This window comes from Misgurnus anguillicaudatus, chromosome 19 (assembly GCF_027580225.2).
Source record: "Misgurnus anguillicaudatus chromosome 19, ASM2758022v2, whole genome shotgun sequence".
Classification (NCBI taxonomy): domain Eukaryota; kingdom Metazoa; phylum Chordata; class Actinopteri; order Cypriniformes; family Cobitidae; genus Misgurnus; species Misgurnus anguillicaudatus.
In genome coordinates this window covers 21,891,329-21,915,396 of record NC_073355.2, presented here as the reverse complement: position 1 = coordinate 21,915,396, position 24,068 = coordinate 21,891,329, and the positions used below count along the sequence as shown (strand labels likewise).

The window sequence follows — 24,068 nt, the reverse complement described above, 5'->3', positions numbered from 1 at the left end:
TTATATTGACTGAGTACGGTCATGTCAAAGATTAAAATAAATGTAAAATAATTGACTCACTGTAAAACATTTCAAGCTGGTTAAACGTAGAAACGAAAGTTCACCTGCTGCCTTAAAAATGTCAGGTAAATAAACTTAATAACGTGCTTTGTTTCAACTCACAAGTTTCCTTTTTGGAAACTTACAAACATGAGTTCAATATCTAAAACTTGCCATGATTATTTGACTTAAATAAAGTAGTAAATACACATAACTTAATGAGGCTTTCAAGTTGTACATTGCTTAAATTAAAGTTTAATGCTCATTATCTAATAGATTGAGAGTTTTACCCAGATTTCATAAACAGGGTGACATATCATGACTTCATTAGTTTTGGGAATTCAAATTTTAAAATCTCACGCTATATTGTATATTAATGTAATAATGTGCATAAGCTGATAACTTAATAATAATTCTAGTTTCTTGTGTCTTTTTTAAAACCCCCCATTAAACTTTCACAGTGCTATATATATCTATCTATATATATATATATATATATATATATATATATATATATATATATATATATATATATATATATATATATATATATATATATATATATATATATATATATAATTATTATTATTGTGTAAGCACCTATACTTTTGACATCTCTTTCCAATGGCAATAAAGTAATGCCTGAGGGAAATGCATGAATTGCTTAGCAATGACAATCTGCATGTGGTGAAAATTTCACAGTGGAAAGTTACAAATGTCATCTCTTTCTCTCTCACTTTCACAGTTGACTGAGATCATGCAGCTGATGAATGCTTACTTCAGTGCCACCCGTCGCCAGCTAGGCAAGGATGACTACATCACCAACCCTAAGCTCCACCCCTCCCTACTTGAGCTACCCTCTCACCCGGTGTGAGGAGAGAATGATTCGCACACATACGCACTCAACTCTTGACCGATGTACGCACGTATGCACATACGCAGTCCTGGCCGATTACCTTCCGAGGAGCTTTGGACAGTAGACGAACTCTTACGAGACGCTAGATATTCAGCTCAGAATACAAAAAGACGACGCGACTTCTTGGGAGAAGGACTGGACGGGAAACCAAATAACCACAAACAGGAGAGCAAGTTTATAAGCTCAGTCTTGCCAAATCCTGTGAGGACACAGGGTTCATGGGTGGCATACAAATCTAGTATGCAAGACGCCAGAGATAACTCGCAGGTTAAATATTTTAAGTCAGCGTCTTAAAGGAGCAGCAATGACACTTATACTGCACACGCACGCTCATCCAACTTTTACTGTCATTCATCACCTCACAAATGACCTTGAAATGAAAACTTCGTTGTACAGACTTCCTTTATTAAAGCGACGGTGGTGTATGTGTGTTTGTGTGAAAGATTTGAACTCTTTAAGCTGTAGAATTGAAACCAAAGGATCTTTAGCTTGTCTGTATGATGAGTGTATTTGTGAAACGTGTTGAGCCTGGTGCTGCTTGACTGAGCTTACAGTAACTTTACACTGTAAAGCCTTATAAAAACGATAAAACACTCATTTAGATGTCCCGTTGCATTCTGGTAAATAACACATTTGCAAATTTGGGTTTTGTCAGCACGTCCTGGACCTTTAATTGTAAAACACTGAAGATAATGTAACACTATTGTTATGCAATATATATATATTATCACCCCTTAAGTACATTTCCATAAGAGCCTGGCTTGTAGCCTTTGTTGTGCTTTATGAAGCCGTACGTCTTGCTTATGTTAGCTTTATGACTAACAACTCAAGTACATTGTCCTTTATCTGCTGAGAGCGCATATATTGTCCCATCGTGTGTTTTACTTTCTAGTTTTATTTATGGCTGTATGTTTGTGTGGATGTTTTTTTATTGTGCTTTTTAACTTTTGTTTTATATATCTTTCATAAAGACCTGTATTTGAGTGCGTTACGAATGGCTGATGATGTCATAGTTAAATTATGGCGGCAATGTTAAGATGCTTTTATGTTATTTGTTGAGTTAGCTTCCCCCTGTGGCAAGAGGTCAGCAAAAACATCAGCATTTGACCGTATTTTGTTTGTTATGTAGGTGAAGTAGCATTATTTCGATTTATTTGTGTCATTAAGTAAACCAAAAATGAAGTCGTACGCCCAAGTTAAAGTCAAATGGACCAAATACTGTATATTGAGAGGTTTCCCTTGAATGACTGCCAAACTGAAGCAATAAATCCTGCCCACTTATTCTGAGCATAAGCCCATAATTAGTACAGTATCCCTTAAAGTTGCCTTCGTAGCAGCCACCAGTGCCTGTAAAACACAAAGCCTGTACAATCTACAACTTCATCTGGCTCATTGTTTTCTGTATACTTTTAAGTGTTTTTGGTGTGCACTATCTTTGCTATTGAAAACAAATCTGGAAAAAGGTTACCAGCTACTTGAAGTAAAAAAAAAACTTGTTTTCTTTATCTTTTGCGTCATTTGAAGTGTCTTTTGCTCCACTGTTAAACCGAAGCATGCCCCTGTGACGGCAGGAGTGCTTGCGTTATTATTCTTCCCATGTCACTCTGCAGCTGCAGGCAGCTCCGCCCACTGTCATGCGTGTATGAAAACTCGAATGACGACCTCTGATGCATTAGCAGGTTTGTTTTACGCAGCATGGTACCTTTCTCTTTATGTTACATGTGTAATAATCGATTGCACTATTGTTTGTACAGCTAACTTAAATGTGCAATAATGCAAAATGATGAATACTGTATGTAATAAAAAGCAGCACCCTTACACCACCACTTGAGCTTCAGTTATTTTGTATTGAAGTAAAAGCTGTGAATTAAAAACTGGTGAATTCAGAGTTGGTCATGTTTGTCTTAAAGCAACACTAAAGAGTTTTTGCTCTCAGCTCCCCCTACAGGTTGGAAGTGGAATTGTCCATTACCACTGTCGTAAATAATTTAGCCTACTGCAGCAATGCTGGCTCTGATTGGATTGTAGGTCTGCCGTAAAGCAAGTTTTTGTAGTTTTCACTTGAACTACAGGACCGCGACCCGACGGTTGGAAAATTATTTAGTGTGTTTTTGGCCAATAGAGGGCTGCAAAGCGAATGTGAAAGTGCCGTTCATCCTGTTTCGAGTGGATGAATGACTAAAACTTTTTTTTGCATGTGCGAGTGTACACGCACAGTCGAATGAACAAATGCATTAGAGATTTTCCATTTAACAGCAATTTTAGGGACACATGCAAAATGCTTAATATTATTATTAGGGCTGGGAAAAGATGAATCGCGTTTAATCAGATACAAAATAAAAGTGATTTTTGGCATAATATATGAGTGTGTGTAATTATTATGTACATATAAATACACACACATTCATGTATGCATTTAAGAAACATTTAGATGTGTATTAGAGCCCTGCACGGGCCAAAAACTCCAGCCCTAACCCGGCCCTGGCCCGTAGTGTTCAAGCCCTACCCGACCCCAGCCCGACAATGCCTGCAATTTTTTCAACCCGAACCCGACCTGACCCAAGACCAATATCAATCACTTTTAAGCTCTCTCTCTCCCTCTCTCTCTTGTGCCCCGACGGGCTTGCAGGGCTCTAATGTGTATTATATTTAGTTATATTTTTATATATTATATATAAATGTAAAAAAAATATAAATAAAAAAAATCTGACATGAATTGTGTGTGTGGTTAAATATACACAATAATTACACACAGTACACACACACATTACGCAAAAAATACTTTTATTTTGTATGCGATTATTCGCGATTAATCTTTTCCCAGCCCTAATTATTATGAAAATATATAATTAATATGAATGAATAAAAATTATAAAAATAACTTGCTTTATCAAAAAACTTGTTGAGGACAATAAGAATTGAATTTTATCCAATTTATTCACTTTTTACACTTGCTAAAGTTAACTGAGCAGTGTCTGGGACATGCCAAAATCGCATACATCCAATCAAAGAAAATTTTATAAAATGGGAAAACATTTCAAGAGACTTATCATTTAAAGGTACAGTGTGTAAATTTTAGTGGCATCTAGTGGTGAGTTTGTGAATTGCAACCAACGGCTCAGTCCACTGCTCACCTCTTGCTTTTGAAACACATAGAGAAGCTATGATAGCCACCACCAGACAAACATTTTATCGTTGGAGACAACTTAGTAAAAAAGTTGTCTGTTAAGGGCTTCTATAGAAACATGGCTGCACAAAATGGCTGCTTCCACGTAAGGGGACCCTCTGTGTAGTAGATAAAACGTCTCATTCTAAGGCAATAAAAACATAACGGTTCATTATAAAAAGTTCTTTATACACCCCTGATAATATAGTTTTGTATACTATTTTCCATGTCTGTCAAGAGATCCTTCTAAAAATTACACACTGCACCTTTAACTATGCGTATAAATTTTTGGCCATTTATAATAAAACCTCAGAATTTCATTCTTTTGGATTATATCCATGATGACAGCATGAGGACAACAAAAAGCACTTTATAGAGATTTTGATTCTGACGTTAGATGCATGCGCATTGTGACATACTACATGCGCAACTACAGATACAGCGACTAGCAGTAGCAGAGCGATGCAATTTCATTTATTTCAATGGAAGCTTGCCGACTTCCGGTGACACGAGCGACAGTGACCATTGACGGCTGGATCGGCATGTCCAGTCGTGCGACAAAGTTGAGAAAAGTTTAACTTTATGCAAATTATGAGCGACTTTCGGGAGCGACTACCCATGAGAACGAAAAAGTGGAGTTCACGTCATCTGTTTCTCATCAGTTAATGGAGTGGACGTTACCTAGTAAAGCCTCTTTTGAAAGAGACGAGCGACACACAGCGACAAAGTCCCTTAAAATGTGAATGCCCCATTCAGACCACCAGCGACTTTCTCGCTGTGTATTGCCCATCTTTCTCAATGAGGTGTTTCTAAATTTGGTTGTCATAAACAAATAAGTACCGTCCACTCCAGTAACTGATGAGAGAAGAATTAACTTCACTGCTTCACTCCCAAAAATCGCTCATTTGCATCAAGTTAACCTTTCTTAACTTTCTCACGTCGCTGGATATATCCATCCGGTCGCCAATGGTCATCTTCAATCTTGTCGCCGGAAGTCACCAATGCCTCGTTCAAACCACCAGCGACTTTCTCGCTGTGTCTCGCTCGTCTCTTTCAATAAGGTTGTAGGAGGCGTTTCTAAATCTGGTTGTCATAAACAAATGAGTACCGTCCACTCTAGTAACTGACGAGAGATGGATGACGTGAACTCCACTGCTTCCCTCTCATTGGTAGTCACTCCCAAAAACCACTCATCATTTGCATAAAGTTAAACTTCTCTTTACTTTTTCACATAGCTAGACGCGCCCATTTCGTCGCCAACAGTCACTTTCGCTTATGTCGTCGAAAGTCGCTAGAGCTGGCAAAAAAACTCTCCGATTCTCATGCAGTCTCATTAGTTAAGCCTGTTTGGTGTTAAGTAGTAAATCGCCATCAGCTGCTTTCAGATGGAGCGGCATTTACTACACAGAGCCGAATTTCACAGAGAACATCGAAAAAAAGTGTCACAATTGTGGGAAATCACCTCCTATATTATATGAAATTTTGCCTATTTTCTTTGTGAAATACAGCTTTGTGTAGTAAATGCCGCTCCGTCTGAAAGCAGGTAATTTACTACTAATCACCGAACTGGCTTTACTGGTGAGAAACGCACAAGAGTCGCAGGCGATTTTTTTGCCCAGCTCTAAAAGTTGCCTAGCTTCCATTGAAATAAATAAAGCTGCATTCCCATTACAAGCGACTTTGTTGATGTGTGTCACTCGTCTCTTTTAAAAAGGTCGTTAGGGGGCGTTTCTAAATCTGGTTGTCATAAACAAATGAGTAACATCCACTCCAGTACAAGAGATGGACGACCACTCTCATTAGTAGTAGCTCCAGATAGCGCTCATAATTTGCATAAAGTCTCAACTGTCGCGCAACTGGACACGCACATCCAGTCCCCAAGCTTCTACTGAAATCAATGAGATCGCGTCGCTATGCTACTGCTAGTCGCTGCTAATGTGAATGAGGCTTGAGATTGTGTCACTCTGCTACTGCTAATCACCGGTGGTCCGAACCAGGCGTGCAACGCAAGATTTCAAAAATCTGGCGGTGCCGATGACCCAAATTGCAGCACACGCACTGTACGCAGACTCTCGCGTACTACATGTAAAAATTTACTGTAATGAGTAATCAGCATTTTAACACATGGATAAAACACAAAAATCATGGAAATGTTCCTTGTAGAAAAACATTTATTAAATCTCGTGAAATTTATACTTCATCAGGTCTGACTCCAAACTATGTACACAATATAATAATAACAACAACAACAACAACAACAACACATGGTAGAGCAAGAATATTAGCATGAGAGGTCCACACAGAAGGTACAAGATTTTCCCAGTATGTAAGAAAATCAAGCACTAGTATATATATATAACTCTTGGAAACACAAGGCATTTGAGTTGTTACAGTATGTGAATGATTGAGTTCGCCATACTTTGAGGTAACATCACTGATTTGAGGATGTATTTAAGTATACCACTTGACATTGTTGATACACTTAAGATTATCTTTTCAAGTGTAATCTGCAAGAAGTGGTTTATAAAAAAAAAAGAAAAAAATTCACCCACAATCATTGTCTATGCCCTGAAAGCAAGTGCTTTTTTGTCTAAAAGCATGCATGCGTGAATACGAGGGAGTAAGACTGTGTACTCATAAGCTACTTTTTGTCTTTTTTTCTAAGAAGCTTAATCTTTCACGCTCCCTCCTACAGTTACATTCATCTAAGACCACCCAGTCTTATCTACCCGAAATGTGTGTGGTCATGAAGGCTTGTGAGCAGGCCACTGGGCATCACCTTGACATTGATGTAGATTTTGTGCAGAAGAGTGCATTACAAAAATAGACTTGAGAGCATTAAACTGACTGACCAAGAAAAATAAACATGAAATAAAGGACAGGTAAAGAGTGAAAAAGAGGCACCGGGTTGGCCAGTAAACAGATGAAAATTACAGGTATGTAAAACGTTCTTACATGAGTAGCTCTGAAGTAACAGTACAGTGAGGATGATGATGATGGGCTTATGAACATGATTTTCTGGTTCACAGGTGCATTTACCACATCACTTCTGCTGTTTGCTAGTAGAATAAGTTCATGTTTGACAGGATCAGTTTACGGCCTTGTTCTTGTTAAATCTGGTGCATCAAGAGCTTTGGGTGTTTTCATTGCTCTTGTGTGCCCCAGGAAATGTAGTCAGGACGTGTGGCGGCACTGTACTCGTCTACAAGCTGCTGGACCACCTCGCGAGAGTTATCCAGCTCATCAAAGTTCTCCTTGAATATGTCCTCCTTCCTGAATTGTTCGAGGAAAGCTTCTCTCTTTCTCAGCTTATCGTACTGACGACAGGTACGCTCAAACAACTGAAGAACAAGGAGAAAGATTAGAAAGTCTAACGTCTCCAAACTATGATAAACTTACTAAAAAAACAGTCGGTACAAACATGGGACTTACCGAGGAGATGCTGGTGTGATTGGCCATCATAAGACCACTGACCCGGTGGGCTGAAGGCAGGTAGGGAGATCGGCGAGACAGCGCTACTTGGATGCTAGCTGGACCCCATGGGATAAAACTAGCCAACTTCCTCTCTCTGATCCTCTGCAAGCTCTTATGAACCTGACAGAAAAAATTGCATTTATAGCTCTGAATCTTGACTCCATTCAAATGCATTTATCCCTCTAAAACACACACCTGTGTAGGGTCCACCTCTCCCTGAATGATGTTGAGAATAGCAATGTAGCAGTGATTGGTCTGACGGTCTCGGCCTGTGGACACCATGACGTTCTTGGGCTGTAGTAGCCTCCTCATCACATCCAGAACTGTAGTTTTCCTCACACTGGCCACCTAACCAAAAGAGCCAATATCAAGTAAGTGTGTGAAATTGTGAACATGCTGCTCTTGAAAAGTGTGTCACTGGTTTGTCTCAAGTTGATTTACATTTTTCCAAAAGATCTTCATGCAAATTTGAACGCTGGATGCACTCAACTTACCGACTGATCGGTGGTCAGTGGTGTGTATCCAGTCATGAGGAAGTGAAGGCGGGGAGTGGGAATAAGTGATGCAATCAGACCAATAAGGTCATTGTTCATGTACCCGGGGTAACGGAGGGTAGTTGTGCTCGCTGACATTATAGTGGACACCTGTTTGAAGAGATTAAAGAATGAAACTTAGTTAGTAAGTGCACTGAACTGAAATACTGGATTTCTTGGGTGTGCTAACTATACAGTAGGGTCCTCTGATGTATGTAAAAGCAGCACAATAGCCTGGACTGGAGAAACTGGTTTTCTATTAGCATTCTGGTCACACTTCATGTAAATGCACTGTTTTGTTTAAGTTCACCATATGGACCAAACCTCGCAAGATGTTGGGTTTAGGGTCAGGTTTGTGGAAAGGATTAGGATGAAAAACAGCAGTTCCGGCTAGATAGTATACAGCTACGGCTTAGATCCTGTGAAATGTTGGGTTTAGGGTTAGGACTAAAGAGCCGTTCACATTATAACGATAACTATATTAGCGTCCACATCACCGAACGATAACGATACATTTATTCGCTCACTCGCGCAAATCACCTGCCTTTAACTCTTTCCCCGCCATTGACGAGTTATCTCATCAATCTGCAATACCGCTATTATCCACCAGGTGGACTTATAAAAACCGGAAGTATTGCCCTAGGGCAAACAGCTGTATGTCCGTGTATGTTTTAAAGATCGCTCTGCATCTGATCTCTATCAAAAGTCCTTCAAAAACATGGAATCATCTCAGCTTTTTGCTCAAAATTTGGTGTTTTTGATGAAACCTACACATATTTGAGAGGTGATAAAAACAGAACACGTGAAGGTAGGACAAAACAGATTTTTTTGTTTGAAAGCAGAGGGTTTGTTCTTTTATTTCATATATTGTATGTTTATATATTTAAAAAGGAGCATTTTCTGGAAGGCATTCAACTTCTGTGAAAATCATGAAAAATGCTGGCGGTGAAAGAGTTAAAGGTGCAGTGTGTAAGCTTTAGAAGGATCTTTTGACAGAAATGCAAAATAATATACAAAACTATATTATCAGGGGTATATAAAGACCTTTCATAATGAACCATTATGTGTTTATTACCTTAGAATGAGACATTTTTATCTACATCCATGTAAGGGGACCCTCGGTGCAAGTCGCCATTTTGTGCCGCCATGTTTCTACAGAAGCCCTTAACGGACAAAGTTCTTTTTACTAAATTGTCTACGATGATGGCATGTTTTTCCGGTGGCGGCTACTGTAGCTTCTCTGTGTGTTTCAAAAGTGAGGGGTGAGCAGTGGGCTGTGCCGTTGGTTGCAATTCATAACCTCACCACTAGATGCCTAAAATTTACACACTGCTCCTTTAATATTGCATATTTCCTGTAAAAAAAAAACTTTTGCAATTCTTTACATGTCACTGAATATGTAAATATGCTGTTCGTGTGGCATTTACACAGCGGGTAACCAGCAGATGTCCTCAACACGCTACGTTTCGCCTAACTCGTAAACAGTGAATCTAATAGTTTGTGTAATCTCTTACCTTTTGGCGTACTTAATGTAGTAAAATAAAAAGCACTACGTAGTCAATTTATCTGCATCAGCGCTGGATACCTGAAGTAATTTTATTTTAAAGACCTCAGCAATGAGCTTCACTGTCATTTCAAGTGCGCATGCACTTGAAGTTCAAATAGATTTGATTGGCTGCCAATAGTTTATCGTTCATCAGGTGGGGGGGAAATCACCAGGAAAGTGATCCCAATGATATCGTTCATTATATCTTTATCATTATAGTTGTGGTGTGAACTCCGCTATTCTTTTAAAAATAAAACGCCCTTAAGATGAAAAGCAGCGATCATCCGGTGAGATTTCACAGCCATAACCCACCGTGGATCCCCTTACATAGAAGTCGCTATTTTGCACCGCCACGACTCTACAGTAGCCCTAAACGGACAATCGTCCGTATGTTGTCTCAGGCGATGACATTTTTGTCCTATGGCGGCTTCCGTAGCTTCTCTATGCGTTTCGCAAAGAAAGTGGTGAGCTGTGGACTGAGCCTTTGGTTGCAATTCGCAATCTCAGCACTAAAATCTACACACTGCGCCTTTAAGAAGAGGCGTAGAAGAGGTGGCACACAGCGAATGACAGGAGTGTCAATGGTTATTTATTATTTTAGCGCTTAGCTGCGAAAATGTGATACGCCAGGTCGCTGAGTTCAACTGGATTCACTTTCTGAACAATAATTTCATCCTTTTAATGTATAACCGTTTAGCTGTGCTAAGATATTTCGAATCAATCAAGTTTAAGCTACACAAGCAGCACTCTCCTGCTAACGTTTTCACTGTTGTAATTTTATTACGCTGTGTTTGCAAGGTCAAAGCGGAGTCTGTTTTTCGTTTTGAGAATGCATGGCTTATCAGAGGAGAACTGCCAGGGCTTAACCCTGATAAATATATGAGAAGTGACTGTCCCAGTGATACTGTCCCAAAATGAACCACGCCAGACAACTTCCTCTTTGCTGTAGAAATGGGCTTTATAAGACACAGACTTGCTTTGGCTTGGATGCCTAAGGCCAGATGAATGCAGCCCTTTAATTTCAACTAAACAGACTGAAGTGTCAATTTGGTTTTTGTGTATAAATGCTTTAAAATATCTAGAATCAGTGTCAGTGAGTGACATTACACTATCATTTATGCTTATAATCTCTTCTTATTCAGTGCACATATACCTGATGGTGTTTGGACATGAAACAAAAAACAATATGCAGAATATGCACTCTAGGTACAGACACAACTTTAGGTACAATACCCTATAAGCCTTTATAAGCTGCAGTACCTCAAGCATTTAATTATGTACGTCAGACTGCAATAAACAAAGTCACATGTCTGGTTCTAACAAACGTCAGAGGACAGAGGTCTTATGACTTGAGTCTTACAGAACAGGTTCAGATACTTAATATAGATTAAAGACTTATGGCAGACATTACATACATAGACATCTTGACAGAAACAGACAGTTCTGTATTGGAAATATCATTCATTCATGTATGTCAAATAAATTTAAGAGATTAATCCAAAAAAATTCAGATAATTTACTCACCACCATGTCATCCAAAATGTTGATGTCTTTCTTTGTTCAGTCTAGAAGAAATTATGTTTTTTGAGGAAAACGTTCCAGGATTTTTCTCATTTTAATGGAGTTTAATGGACCCCAACACATAACAGTTTAAAATTGCAGTTTTAAATGACTCTAAACACTCTCAAACGAGGCATAAGGGTCTTATTTAGCGAAATGATTGTCCTTTTTGCCAAGAAAAATAAAAAATTATGCACTTTTAAACCACAACTTCTCTTCTTCCTCTGGCTATGTGACGCGCAAGTGCGACCTCACGTAATTGCGTAATGCCGTGCAAAAGTCACGTGTTACATATATGATACGCACATTTGCTGACCATTTTAAACAATAAACTGACACAAAGACATTAATTAGTATCATTCAACATACAACAACATCTGAACGGTCCTCTTTCTCCACACTTGTAAACACTGGGGCGTAGTTTTGCATACGTCATCCGTGATCTCTTGACGTCATGACGTATTACTTGATGACCGGAGAAAGACGAGAAGTTGTGGTTTTAAAGTGCATAATTTTTATTTTTCTTGCCAAAAATGACAATCGTTTCGCTGGATAGGACCCTTGTGCCTCGTTTGAGGTCGTTTAGAGTCCTTTGGAACTGCAGTTTTGAACTGCATTAAAACTGTTACGTGTTGGGGTCTATTAAAGTTCATTAAAATAAGAAAAATCTTGGAATGTTTTCCTCAAAAAACAATTTCTTTCCGACTGAACAAAGAAAGACATGGTGGATGACATGGTGGTGAGTAAATTATCTGAATTTTTTTTAAGAAAATGGCCTATTCCTTAAATTCTCAGATACGCAAAAAGAGTCTGATGTATGAAACAAACTTGAACTTTTATCAACAATGCAGACATTTAACTTGTTTGGCAACCTTGTGACAACATGTTAAAATTGCCACTTTGTGTGAGCAAAAATGTGCAGATTTATGTGTGTCCTTTAAAATGCAAATAAGCTGATCTCTGCACTTAACTGCAGTGCTGTGGTTGGATAGTGCAAATTAAGGGGCACTATTATCCCCTTATGACATCACAAGGGGGGCCAAATTTCAATGACCTATTTTTCACATGGCTTACCAAAACTAAGTTTCTGGGTTGTTCTTTTTCACATTTTCTAGGTTGATAGAAGCACTGAGGACCCAATTATAGCACTTAAACATTAAAAAGTCACATTTTCGTGATATGTCCCCTTTAAAAATATTGATGCATTTACGTTTTTTATTATTCAGTGATTTATTATGCAGTTTTACTGATAGCCGTGTGATTCCAGAAGAAGGATCAGACACAGGATGTCATTTAAATACTCACCAGCTGGTTGATCTGAGAGAACGTAGGGTTCTGAATGTGCAGCCGGTCTGTAGCGATCCTGTTCAAAGCCGTGTTATCCAACACCACCTGAGAGAACAGAGACAGACTGTTTGTTGCCATCACATTCATATTTATCGTGCATCTGTACATGATATGATGTATGTGAATGAGTGTTTCTTTTCCACCAGATGCTGCAAGAAAATATCCCTGTTAAATAGACAGATTACAAAGAGAAAATATTGCATCATAAGAGTTAATGCAGAATTAACTGAGCATTATTTAAGTATCAGTAAGAAACGGATTAAAAGCAGAAAGTCATTGCCCTCGATTAGCCATTATATTTTTGTGCTGACTATCACTAAGGTTATTATATAAGCTTGACACAGGAATGAAACTAGCAGACAGCTGCAAGAAACACAATATTCATAAACCCTTACTAATAACATTTGCTACACTCATGCCCAATCTATTCTCCACTGCAGATATTTGCTAAAGATATGAATAATGTTAGGGGTAATGTCATACCTTAAGCAAGGTTTAACTGCAATGAGACTAAAAATAAGAAAAATCATATCTGAAAACACACCAAGACTATCATGAATACTCAATGAGTTAATAAAGACCAAATTTACTCTTAAACATCTGGCTACTACACACAAAAAGCAGTGTTGTTTTGCCGGTGATGACATCCTTTATTTAATGGAAAAACTGTAGTGTTGTAATGTTCCAGGAAGATAACAACAGCATACAGGTCTTAAATGACATAATGTTGAGTAAGGCCTAATATAATATACTGTTAAAGGAACACATCACTGTTTTTCAATATTTTACTATGTTCTTATCTCAACTTAGGCCATGTTTACATTAGAGCATTTGCGTTTTAAAACGGCATTTTAAAATGAAAACGATCCTCGTTTATACTGGCATTTTTAAAAGAATCTTCATCCACACTATACACCACCATAAACGCATGAAACATGACCAATCACGTAACTGGGCATGCGCATATAAGTGTAAAATAACTTATTACTCTAATAATAGCTTACCTTTGCACGTTTACGCAGCCTAGGGGTGTGCGATATTGACAAATAGTCATACCTGGGTCCTTTGCTGGCAACTATAACAGACACTATTTTTGAACCTATAAAAATGTGTTTGGGAAAGTCTTTTACTGTTCTATTTCCCCCCTACAACATATCCATATGATTAATAGGTTAATTTTGATTTTATAACTAAACAGAAAGGTCTTTATGATTTAAAAAGAAATCATTCAAGTGAACAGTACTAAACAGTAGCAAATTTGAAGCAAAAATAAATTTCAGCAAATGCAAACTTTAATCAAACATAGTAAGAGGTGAAGTATTGCTTTAGCCTACCAGAAATGCTTATTGCATTAATTTTTAAAAGTGTGCGAGGTCCGTGCACGTCCTCCGCTAGCAACACACAAATAGCTAAAAGCCAAGCGCCTAAACGAGCATTATATTAATGACGTTGAGTTTATTGTTTTTATTAATTTATATTCATAAAACTTATCAACAAAACATCGATTAAAATTAAGAGACAAATTATCTGAAACGAAATTCATTTTAAAGTAGCAAACAAAACTTACATTAAACTGGAAAATAATGTCTGACCCATTACAATTCTCCCTTCATATTGGCCTTTACAACGCCTATATTGCGTTTAAAATTACAGTCTATCTTTCGTAAGCTAACTAAATTTAAACAAAACATAAACACTTATACTGTTCCAGCCCCCCCTACAACATATTAATATGATTAATAGGTTAATTTAGATTTTATAACTAAACAGAAAGGTCTTTATGATTTAAAAAGAAAGCATTCTAAACAGTAGCGAGCTTGAAGCAAAAATAAATTTCAGCAAATGCAAACTTCAATCAAACATATAGTAAGAAGTGAAGTATTGCTTTAGCCTACCAGAAATGCTTATTGCATTCATTTTTAAAAGTGTGCGAGGTCCGTGCACGTCCTCCGCTAGCAACACACAAATAGCTAAAAGCCAAGCGCCTAAACGAGCATTATATTAATGACGTTGAGTTTATTGTTTTTATTAATTTATATTCACAAAACTTGTCAACAAAGCATCGATTAAAATTAAGAGACCAATTATCTGAAACGAAATTCATTTTAAAGTAGCAAACAAAACTTACATTAAACTGGAAAATAATGTCTGACCCATTACAATTCTCCCTTCATATTGGCCTTTGCAACGCCTATATGGCGTATAAAATTACAGTCTATCTTTAAATTTAAACAAAACATAAACACATTAAACCCAACAATACTCAAACATTAATATAAAACAGGCATTATCTATAAGGAAGGATACATGTTAAAACAATCCGATATAGCGTTTATAATAGCTGGTTGGTAGATGTTTACTATTTTTGGCAAAACCTCCGTTGCAAACCAACATTTACATCAATAAAATAATTTTACTTTGAAAATGATGCGCTGTCACGTTAATATCAGCTGTTCGTTTACATAAGACTCCGTCTACGTTCATTTACACTCAGAGCAACGTATGAGTTCTCAAACTAAAACAGGGTCTTCAGCGTTTGCGAACGAATCCGTTTATGAGGGTCGAAAACGGTGATGTAGTGTAGATGAAAGGCGTAAACGTAGCAAAAGTAATGCGTTTTAAAGCATAAACGCATTAATGTAAACATAGCCTTAGACAGATGAATATATACCTCTCTTTTGTCAATGCGTACACTTAATCTTTGTACAGCGCCAGCGTGAATGTATTAACCATTCATTCCTATGGCTCCAAACATGGATGAATTTAAAAGCCACCAAACACTTCCATGTTTTCCCTATTTAAAGACTTTACATGAGTAGCTACACGAGTAAGTATGTGGCACAAAATAAAACTTTTGTTTGGACCCATAGGAATGAATGGGGCTAAGCTAAATGCCAACACATTCACGAAACGCTGCACAAAGACTAAAAGTGCACACATTAAATAAAAATAAGTATCTATTAATTCATCTAAGTTGAGGTAAGAACACAGTAAAATATTTTCCTTTAATAATATGTAAATATGATGTTAAAGGTACATTGTGTAACTTTTAGAATGATCTCTTGCCAGAAATGCAATATAATTTACATAACAATATTATGTGTGGTGTATAAAGACCTTACATAATAAACTGTATTGTTTTTATTACCTTAGAATGAGACGTTTTTATCTGCATACATCCCAGGCTCCCTTACATGGAAGTCGCCTTCATGTTTCTACAGTAGCCCTAAACAGACAAACTTCAAAAGAGCGTGTTTCGTCCCTACGTTGTCTCAGACGACAACATGTTTTTTTTCTTGTGGCAGCTACAGTATGCGTTTTGAAACTGAGGGATGAGTTTTTTGCTTGCAATTCGCAATCTCACCACTAGATGGCTAGAAATTTAATCACACCACCTGTAAGTCCTTCATAAAGTCAACAGTATCAATTTTCTGAATAAATATCTACCCAATAGGCTGACGTAAAAAGGCAAGTGTTGACAAATATACATTTCTGTTCCAGATGGACAGCCCTGCATTTAATCTTTTTATAATTTTATTGAATGAAATCCAGGACGGAGTTGTTGCTAATAGGGAGGAAATAGAGGTAAAGAAGTGGATAAACACACAAAACTGTCCTCCTTTCCTCCATCCGCTGCCGTTTGGGAAACGAAAGCATGAGAAGAAGAAAGAAGGTCTGTCTGGAGAGGTGGATTGTGTAACTGAGGAAATGTGCAGTTAGCCTTGCAAGCTGTGTGTATGAGAAGGGCTCTGTTCACATAGAAATACATTCATTTAAAGTCCCGGTGTGTGTGTGTGCGTCTGTGGACCTCTTCCAAAATTTTAGGCCAGCTGCAAAGGTTAGTAGACAGCATGCGTGTATGTGTGCTCTCTCTCACCACACAGTCTGCATTCTGGGTCAGTCTCTTTAGCGTCAGGAGAGAGTTGTAAGGCTGGACGACGACATCACTCATCTCATCCTGGTTAGGAAAGACGGAGTAGGTCTGAACCAGTTTTTTGGGATACCTAAACAGAGAGAACAGAGCGACGGAAAGTTTAAACTTGACAGTAACGCGTGTGCCCTAAAGGCTGCACGAGCGATGGTATTAAACACACCCCTAAAGAGAGGTAATTACAGCTGGTGATATATGCCTGCATGTCCCTCTAATTATACTGACTGCCACCCAAACGCTTCATACTGTAGCTGCAAGTCTAGACGAACAATACGAAGGGTGTGGATGTAGCCTTCAGCAGAGGGAGTGTTGAATGCAAAAATCACTCATAAATTTCACAGTTTTAATCTATATACGATAAGATCTATATATAGCTATAGTTCTTATATAACAGCTTATCATCTATGTGGAGATATGAGCATGCACCTGTCGTTCAGTCGTTCCAGAAGATAAGACCCCAGACCAGATCCGGTTCCTCCAGCAATGGAGTGACACAGCACAAACCCCTAAAGAAGGCAAACAGAACATATTTAAAAAACGTTCATGCACATGTAACATCACAGATAAGGTGCTTTAGGGTGCTACAGGGGACCAGGCTAACTAGTTGCGCTTTAGTCAGAAATAGACCAAAGTTCAATCAGAAATGCCCTAGGGGTAATACTTGTCTCACGCATTCATGTCAAATCATCTGAATTATTTAATTTAAATAAATTTAAGCACTAAATATCTCAAGTTTACCCAAAAATGAAACTTCTGGCATCATTTACTCACCTACTCACAAACCTGTATTAATTTATTTGTTTTGCTGAACACAAAGGAAGATATGAAGAGTTTGGTTCCAAAACGCGATAAACAAAATATAAATAAAAATTAGTTACCGCCAAAATCATTATTGTATCAGGTCAGTATTAAAAAGTAAATTCTTCATTTTACGCAAAATCCCATATACGCCGTGTTATTCTGTCATCTTTTCTTCCAAACCGCGACAAACGGCAGTCCTTCTTCTCTGCAGAATGCAATAAATCCACTTAACCAATCACAGCGCACCATTCCACACACTGTAAACAATAATGGCAGCACGCTGAATACACACAGAGTCCTAGTTTTCCACATCTACTTTGTACTTCGTAACCAACAAACAAACAAAAACAAAATAATACTTTGATGGCATTGATAAACCTGTGGTGGTTTTCTGTGGCGGAAAAGAAACATAATCCATCAAAATCGAATCATTTACATGGGAGGCACTCGGGCGAAGAAAGAATGCCGGCTGTTGCTTGTTTTCACACGACTGCATCAAGCTTCTGTCATGCTAACACATTGACCCCAGGCATCTTATGAAAAACTTTCCATTATTTTACTCGAAGTCAACGAAAATCGAGCAGGACCAAAATATTTTACAGCTGATCACTGTCAAAAAAGTTCAGCGACGACGTCCCAAGCATGACAGCAGCAATGACAGTGTTCTTAATATGACAAAGTAAGTGTTTTCATTAATGCCATTAATGTTTTTTTTATCAGTGTATACCAGTAGTCAACTAAATGAATATATCATGGCAAAGATGAATGCACATTTATATATTAATTAAAAAAATAGCATTTTGCTGAAAAATTATCCGTTTTTATAATAAATCTTTGAATATCAAATTATGGATTTGAATTTTTAATGTTATTATAACCTAAAGATGCTATGTGAAAGTTTGTAACATAAAATAGTGGTTTTCATCTTTTCACTTTCTTGGTATAGAAAAGACATTTTTCTCCAAATTAGTCAAAATGGATTTATTGCGTTTTGGAACCAAACTCTTCATATTTTTAGCAATGTTTGTAACCAAACCGTTTTTGAGCACCTCTGACATCCATTGTAGTTTTTTTCCTACTTTGGAAGTCAATTGTGCTGCATTATTAAAATATCTTCCTTTGTGTTCAGCAGAAAAATAAATTAATACAGGTTTGTAACAACATGAGGTGAGTAAATGACAGAAATTTCGTTTCTGGGTAACTGCCATAATTCACCCTTATATTTGTGGTTGACACCCTTATGCTTTTGCTTTTATGTATAACACAAAATATGAACTGTAACTATAACAATTCTTCTTCATCAAGTGCTTTTTTTATTTATTTTTAGCTTTGTTCCCTAATCCAGCTCTCAACTGCAGTGCGTTAGATGTCCCTCTTATCTAACAAGCATTTCAAAATCTTGGAACGCTCTACTACCGAGCTGATGAGATGAATCAGTGACATTGAGTTAAGCAGAAATGTACTGTTGGGGGTCATCCAGGAAAACGTTGGGAACCACTTCTCTACTGTATAATCTGACACACAAACCAACCCTATAACTACATGGTCCTAGAGCCGACCATGAAATACATCAAGTGCTTGCATACCAGAAAACAAAGGAATTCACTTTAAAAGATTTTTCCCTGTCATTTATCGTTTGATCATTTGCACAATAAACTACACGCAAATACTAGATGATGACTGATAACTTAATCCACTAAACCACTCCCTAACGCCCACTAACATACAAGTTACACATGTGCACACACCAGTAATTGTGGGTAATAAAATATACAACACGGTTTACGCAGAGAAGAGGGTGGGACCCTGTCTGTTGTTTTTTTTAAACGGGAGAAACATCTGTAGGTTGTAAATTAAGAGTTCAAAAAATGGCACTTCTTATATAAACCTATACATATATATTCATAATATATACTTTGCATTTAAACATAGTCATAGTTCGCATGCTAAAAATGTTTCTGCCAGCGCTGTAGAAGGAGGAACGAATGAAAAAAGGGAAGAAAAAAGGAGAGTACGTCAAACAGTACGTCACTTAACCATCTGGAGATCATCAGAAAGTGTTTAATTCTGTTTAAAAATTAAATCAGAAAAACCCAAACGCTTCTTCCCAGAAGACATAAAAACAGCATTAATGAATGACACACAACTGTAAAACAGTCCATTCATAATACGTGTGCCTTTAGTTTCAGAGTTTACCGTATCCTACTTTTGTTATTTTCCAGTGTTTATTCCTGAACTAAATCTGACGTGAGCCGTCACTTTATGGGTCTTTATGAGTGAAGAGTTCCCCTTCGAGTTCTTCCACATATAAACAGCGCAGTAAGTGAATGCAGTCTACTGTCTAATAAGAGTCATACCTCCAAACTGTCGCTGCCATCTGCCTCTCTGTCGATGATGTCAAAGATGTCCTCGTGGATTTTTTCCCCCTGAAACAAACAAAGGTTTTAGATAACTGTCTGAAAAAGATTTAGAAAATATGTTCATTTTAATGACGCCTTATAGTGTAGCTTTAAAAATCCATGGGAACCATTTCTTACTGAACAAAACTATGAATGTTTTACTTTGCAGTGCCACAATACATTTGAAATGTTGTATTTTAGCTTTAAAATGTTCGGAAATGTCAAAAAGAAAGTTGCCAAATTAAAACTTAGTACTTTACATGTGCACAAAAAGTGTCCGACTCTTAAAGAATTAAGTAACTGATCCTGTTCTCAAATAACTTTTGGGTATTTTGCATGACGTGATTTCAAGCAGTGACATGCATTTAAAACTATTTGAAACTATAATTTGTCTAATTTTGGTATAATTATATTATATTATTATACATACAGTTTTTTATTACCATATCAATGGTTAAACTATGTAAAATATCAACATGTCAAGACTTATTAAGTAAACTGCAAATTATCTCATTGTCATATTGGGAAATCACTTGCTATCAGTCCAAGTACCTGTGAGAAGCCGCTGGCCCAGTTGTTACCAGCTCCACCTCCATGCTCAGACAGATAGATGTTCTCTGGGTTATACAGGTTGGCATAAGGGGAATTTAGGATGGTGTGAATGACCCTGGGCTCCAGGTCCAAGAGTACAGCCCGAGGGATGTAGTGCTCATCATCTGCCTGCAGGGGGAGGCAAAAACAGGAAAACATCAGTAAACATGACCGTTTATATAGTTTTACATACTGGGGTACGGGGACCCCGAGAAGGTTCCAAGTGGTCCCCAGAAAATTTCAAGAAAAAAAGACAAATTTGTGAAAAGTCTATGTGTAGCCAATTATTTAAGTTTGTAAACAATTTGATGTATCTATAATGCTACACTTACTATTTATCTAACACAGTTTATAAAAAATATGGATACATATTTTAGGAAAGGGGTCCCTATGCTAAAGGTTCATCATATGTGGGGGTCCCTGACAAATTTAAATGTTTTAAAACCCCTGCCCATTACCTATAGTTACCTTTAAATTTCACACCACAACAATATGGAGTAACTCATAATACAGTAATCCACACCATTAATTAACATTAATCCATTCAAACAATCAATCATTACAAAACAAATGTAATACATTTTATTAAAAACATGAGATTTCACTGCAGTCTCATAGCTCATTCTGGTTTTTAAGAAGATCTTAAAAAATGAAACTAAGAGCCATGCCATTTAATTCAAATTCATCTAGGTTTCCATCTGCTACTGAAAAAATCTCCATGGAAAGACTGCAGAGGAATAATGGCTTCATGACAGTTGCAAACATTGGGATTAGGCTCCCCCTGGTGGTCAATATATGAACTCCACTCAATCTTATTGTAGTCTAGCCCTGCATCCCAATCTGCATACTATCCATCCTAAATATGATTTGAAATTAGAATTAGTATTTAATCAAATCATAGTAAATTAAGTAAAATAATAAGTGAATCTACAGAGTAAACTTTGCATGACAAATAATGAAAAAAGAAATGCAAAAATGGGTTGTATTCTGATGTTTGAATTTCTTCAGAATCACAGCGTCGTCCAGCCAACAGTCGTTTCAAAAGCCGGTCGGTAGAAACAGTGTTGTGGGAGCACGCATAAAACATGGTTTAAACAGTTATGGTAAATATTTACTAGACCTGCAATGTATAACCGATATGAGGATAAAATAAAGAAGTGGCCTGATACAAAATATTGAGATATATTATTAAATCATTTTGTGTTGTTGCTCGTGGGTGACGGGTCAACAATAAAAGCATAGATAAGATACAGTGAGAAAGTCTACAACATATCGTCTTCGTTTTATTAAAAATATTACTACATCGGTTTTTACGCAGAAGAAGGACACATGAGCTTTTGAAATAATTTGTTTTATAATTTAAAACATAAAAGTAAGCACAAACACATTCAAAACTATTATCAACATTACCTAATTAGCAGTATGTTGTATAATTTCTATACTGTATTCGCATTGAATAAATAAACCAGCTAAATGAGCATATTTTTGGCAGCATAAAATTTGTTGTTTTTGAACATTTACTCTGTTTATTGTTCACTGGCAGTTTCTATAAAAGGTTTTACTGGATGGATGTGTGGATACAGTTCATGGATCCACTTTTGCCACATCCACATTCAGCTCTGGTGCGTGAATTATGATCAAATGTTTTGTAGAGATTTACTGGCTGTTTCTCAATATGTGTTCTTCAGCGATCTTGCGTCCTTGTATCCTCGCTATACGTCATCATTAACCAGCGAAGTTCAATTCCAATTCTCAAGAACACAAGTACAGAGGATGCATGAAAATACCAGGATTTGTTCTTGATATCGAGGATGCATCGAGTGCAGACTTGCGCGCTGAAATCTGGGGAGGTCAGGTGACCAACAGGAAGATCGCACACATCTCAGCTCTCACAAGTGCGTTCTTTGTTCTCGCGACCTTCTGAATTCGTTCTTCCAAGGTCGCCTGGCAAGACCGATCTCCACGAGAACGCAAGTCTGCTCTTTGCGTTCTTGGAATTGAAAAACAGCCAGTGTGTCTGTACCAGCTAATATGGCAACCCCTAACTGCACATATTATGCACGTCTTTCTGGATTTCATAATAAACATTAAAAAGCCAGTCAAAACAGCACACTCGTGTCCCTTACAATACAACTACCATTAGCTTCAGTGGCTCAAAGATGGCGATGGCGCACCCGCATTTAGTCAAAAGTGAGGTTTTACAAATCTTGATTGAGAATTAAAAGATTATCTAAATAGAATCAAAAAAGAAACTCTGTGGTTTATGTAATTTTGTTAAATATATACTACCCTTGACATGTTGGGCTTATGATTGGTATTTGGCACAGTGCAAATCCATCTTCTGCATGTACCTGATAAAAAAAGACATCTTTCCGGTCAGTACCCTCAGTAGCAAACTCCTCTACAATGCCCTCCGGACTGATGCCATGCTCAGCACATAACTGCTTCCAAAACTCAAAGCCAACTGCAAAGAGAATAAAGACACACAATTGAATCCATCAATGCAGAATGCTTAAGAATATAACTAAAAATTGTATGCAAGCTATTGCTGTTATATATTGCTGGGTACACAGTGCAAGAATTATAAATAACTGTAAACAAAACAGAAACAAAGCAAGGTTCAGAACTGTTTTAAAAACACACTGTCTCTACAGAGTTGCTTTCACTACAATTAACGTTACTTGACATTAACTGCATTGACATTAACTGCAGCCACATTTAAATTACATTAATTATTTATTGATTGAAATAAACCAACAAAAAATAGCTTGCTGTCAATATTTGAAAACTTTCAAAACCGTTATAGGCTTCAACAGAACATAATCATACAGTATGACTTCATTTACGGAGTGATTAGAATCTATTCATGTTGATAGCTAGCAAGCTAACTGTTTATGTAGTAAAGACCACCCATACTCTTAGGAAATATACATCATAACATCAAAAATTTGTTATAATCTTACTCTGATTCCCGCACTGTCCGAGCTGCAGGGTGATGATTTCTCGAGGCATGTTGCCCGGCTTTTTCGGCTTTGTTAATCAGAGAGATGTGTTGCTGTCTGACAGTTTCTCTCTCGTCACCGTGTATGGATTCCCGCTCCAACAGCACAACGGCCTAACGGCCGCACAATGCGCATGCGCTGAATCCTGCGCGGTTTCAGCTTTCAAAAACACTGCAAACGTCACCTAATAACCTATAATATTTGTAAGATTTCCGAAAGAACAGGATTTAGAGAAGAGAACGATAGAGAAAAGGTAAACAAAGACCACAAGGGCAGATCTAGAAAAGTACTTTTGACGTAATGAATGACGCAGAACAAGGTAGTGCCAATACCATCAAAGCTGCGCGAAATTTACGCAAATTTGCCTGCAAAAGTTTTCAGGTCACGTTTAAATGACAACCTGTCATTTAAACGTGGCCTGAATAGTCCTTAAATTATTAATTGTCTAGCAACAAATACAAACAAAAATCGTTTTTTTATTGTCTTTATTTTCACTCTTAAACAGGATTAACGCGTTAAATAATTAATTGTAGACACTCCATACTGCTTGCAAAATTACAAGTGTTTACTAAATAATTGCTTTATTTATGCTGCGTTTACCATAGGCTAAGTCACATGACCACAAACCTGTATATATGGCCACTATAAATGTTACATACTGTTAGATTAATTAGCGGAAGGAATTTCCAAAAAGCTAATGAGATTCCTTGAATAAAACAAATACTAGAAAAACAAAAAACTGTTAGAATTAAAGCTAGCAGCT

General features: G+C 37.3%; 2 protein-coding genes across 2 annotated transcripts in view; one reads left to right on the top strand and one right to left on the bottom strand.

The window, feature by feature from the left end:
• plekhh3 (pleckstrin homology, MyTH4 and FERM domain containing H3) overlaps positions 1-2,781 on the top strand; it is a 49,569-nt gene extending 46,788 nt beyond the window's left edge. Inside the window, exon 13 of the mRNA XM_055192206.2 lies at positions 785-2,781. Coding sequence (XP_055048181.2) covers positions 785-913 — 129 coding nt within the window. The 3' untranslated portion in view covers positions 914-2,781. The remainder of the gene's footprint in view (positions 1-784) is intronic.
• Positions 2,782-6,274: 3,493 nt separating this feature from the next.
• tubg1 (tubulin, gamma 1) lies at positions 6,275-23,942 on the bottom strand. The gene is made up of 11 exons (XM_055192251.2): positions 23,267-23,942; positions 22,655-22,767; positions 20,265-20,432; positions 19,671-19,739; positions 16,939-17,018; positions 16,459-16,585; positions 12,540-12,626; positions 8,090-8,239; positions 7,791-7,943; positions 7,554-7,715; positions 6,275-7,462 (listed from the first exon to the last, which is right to left on the bottom strand). The coding sequence occupies exons 1-11, from the start codon at positions 23,313-23,315 to the stop codon at positions 7,265-7,267; spliced, it is 1,356 nt and encodes a 451-aa protein (XP_055048226.1). The 5' UTR covers positions 23,316-23,942; the 3' UTR covers positions 6,275-7,264.
• Between the last annotated feature and the right edge of the window lie 126 nt (positions 23,943-24,068).